General features: G+C 40.3%; 1 protein-coding gene across 1 annotated transcript; it reads right to left on the bottom strand.

Moving 5' to 3' along the window:
- Nucleotides 1-757: 757 nt before the first annotated feature.
- Nucleotides 758-1,528, bottom strand: LOC129950541 (uncharacterized). The gene has a single exon (XM_056062473.1). The coding sequence runs from the start codon at nt 1,526-1,528 to the stop codon at nt 758-760; it is 771 nt and encodes a 256-aa protein (XP_055918448.1).
- Nucleotides 1,529-2,469: the final 941 nt, after the last annotated feature.

Here is a 2,469-nt window from a genome sequence, read left to right as displayed (position 1 = left end):
ACGTGAGCATATGTGGTTGGATTCATCATCAACATCATCCTCTCCAGCACATGAACAATGAGCCCACTTGCCGCAAGCTCTACAGGAAACCCATCCTTCGATAGACTGGGAGTATAAATACCCACAATACAAGCACTCCTCGTCTTCTTCGCTGTCTGAAGTTTCTGCCTTTTTGTTTTTTTTAACTTTTGCGATGATTTTCTTTTTCCTCATTGTGGGAGGCTTGGACTTGGTGATTTCAGCCTCCAGCTGCTCTTTGTAAGGAGAGCTTGTAATAATTGCAGTTTTTCCCCGACACTTAGAAGCTCTCTTTTTTTGTGGTGCTTTGGGAACTGCTACAATCTGAGATGGTGAACAATTATGGAAAGAAGTTGAGGGCGTTGGCGCATCGTCAATTGCTAAAACATGGTTTGTAGATTGTATCAATGCATTTATTGGCATTTCGGATTTCTGGTAAGAAATTGGTGTCGTGGATTGATCATTCAGTCGAAACAGGGGTTGTAGATAACGTAAGTGGATGGGACAGCATTGATGCGTCTACCGCTCTTGTAAATGAAGCTTCTGTTAACATAAGTGGATCAGTGGTTGATAAGCCTGTTTGTTGCACTTGAGAAGCTTGCAAATTTAGGTCAAAAGTAGGTTGCTCTTCATATAACATATCCGTGGTTTTGCAAGGCAAGAAGTCATGGTCTTCGAATATATTTGGGTTTACCGGCCATGTGCCAGGGTTTTGTCTGAGCCATTTCTTTACTTCATCTCAATAATATGAGCTCAGAGGCTTCATAAACGTTACATCCAAGGGTTGCATTCGATGTGTGCAGTGTGGTGGAAAGCAGAGCATGACAACACCACTTGCTCTTGCAACATCTATGACTTCAATGCTCTTAACATGGCTTGCATGCCCGTCTAAAAGTAACAAAACTGGTTGTTCTTTGGTTGCGCGTGACCATTCTATAAATCTTTTGAACCACTTCAAAAACAGATCCTTAGTTATCCATCCATTTTTGTTGCATTCGCCCCATGAATTAGGTGGTGTTCCATCCATCAGCTCGGCTTTCATTCTTTTTCGAGGGAAAATAAACATTGGCGGCATATACGAACCATCAGCGCTCATACAAATTTCCACGGTTAGTAGTTGTCCTCGCTCTGAAGAAGATAACGATCCTACTTGCTTCCTCCCTCTAGTTGCTAGAATTTTTCCTAAACTCTTTGCAACGGTAGTGATCCCAGTTTCGTCTACGTTGAATATCCTGCTTGAGGAAAATCCATATTTTTCAATACACTCCTCCAGCAAATTATAAAAATTTGCCACAGCTACTCGGTTAAACCCCATAGCTCGAGCCGCAGATGTTGCTTCTGGCTTTCTTAATGAAATTGTTGCATTACGTTTCAAAAAATTGTTTGCCCAGTCTTCTCCGGCGATTCGTGCTTCGGCATCAAAGTTATTGGCCAACCCATTTTTTTCCGCTAGCTCATACGCTAATTCACGAAATTCTTTCATCGAGAAGCCAAATAAGCGGCCTTCCATGTCTTTAAGATATTCGGCCAGCTCTTTTTCTTGAGCTTCTGAAAAACGGGCTTAAAGTTTCCCACTTTTGCAATCACAAGTGGAAGGTCGGGGTTCTGATCAGCTTTTTTTACAAATCTTTGCAAGGTGCTTCGAGGAATTTCGTAATTTCGAGCAGCAGCTTTACAGCTCATTTTTTTGACCTTACATCTTGAACAGCTCGGAGCATCCTGTCTTTGCTCCATTCTTGTCGCTGGGTCTTCCTCACATAGTTCCGAACCATCTAAAATAAGAAAAATGCTGATAGGATCGTAGTTCAAAACAAAGGAGTAAAATGGCTTTTCATGCAAGTAAACGGGGCATAATGGGCACCCATGCCCATTATGCCTCGCCCATTCTGCCCCGAAACACTTTTTATAGACACATTGCAAAAATAAGTTACAAACGTAGCATAAATGGAAAAACAAACTGATATATATAAACTATATTCACTTACCTTGATAAAAAATAAATGGAATCAAAAATTCACTTGCCCAGTTTTCAGAAAAATACACTTTTAAATGCCTCTAAATAACATAAACACTATGTAAAATCTTATTTGGCTCAAAACACAAAGCAACTGCGATCTCAAATCAAAAAAGGGTTTTCCCCCAATAGCGAGCGATATGTCTGAGCAGGTAGATTGCGTTTCAAAGCTGCCACTTTATTCGATATGGAAATACAAACAGGACCCATTATGCCCCGGGTGCCCGTTATGCCCCGCCTTCCCCTATACAGAATTATATAACGGCAAATAACAGTATTTTACATGTATTTCACGAATTTTGAAGAGCATATTTTGTTAAATTTTTTAACGTGATCAGTAGTGATTGATAGTTTGTTGTTTCCCTACCGTTAGTAGAAGAGCATTTTGATAAAGCGATGGACAAAATGGAAAGTTTTGATTATGAAATTATAAGTGG

The sequence above is a fragment of the Eupeodes corollae genome, chromosome 1 (genome assembly GCF_945859685.1).
Source record: "Eupeodes corollae chromosome 1, idEupCoro1.1, whole genome shotgun sequence".
In the NCBI taxonomy this organism is placed as follows: Eukaryota; Metazoa; Arthropoda; class Insecta; order Diptera; family Syrphidae; genus Eupeodes; species Eupeodes corollae.
The sequence above is the reverse complement of the archived record's forward strand: the minus strand, read 5'-3'. Positions and strand labels throughout refer to the sequence as shown.

What these genes read in the sequence shown, in the direction of transcription:
- LOC129950541 (XM_056062473.1), bottom strand. Translation starts at nt 1,528, where the DNA reads ATGGAAGGCCGCTTATTTGGCTTCTCGATGAAAGAATTTCGTGAATTA.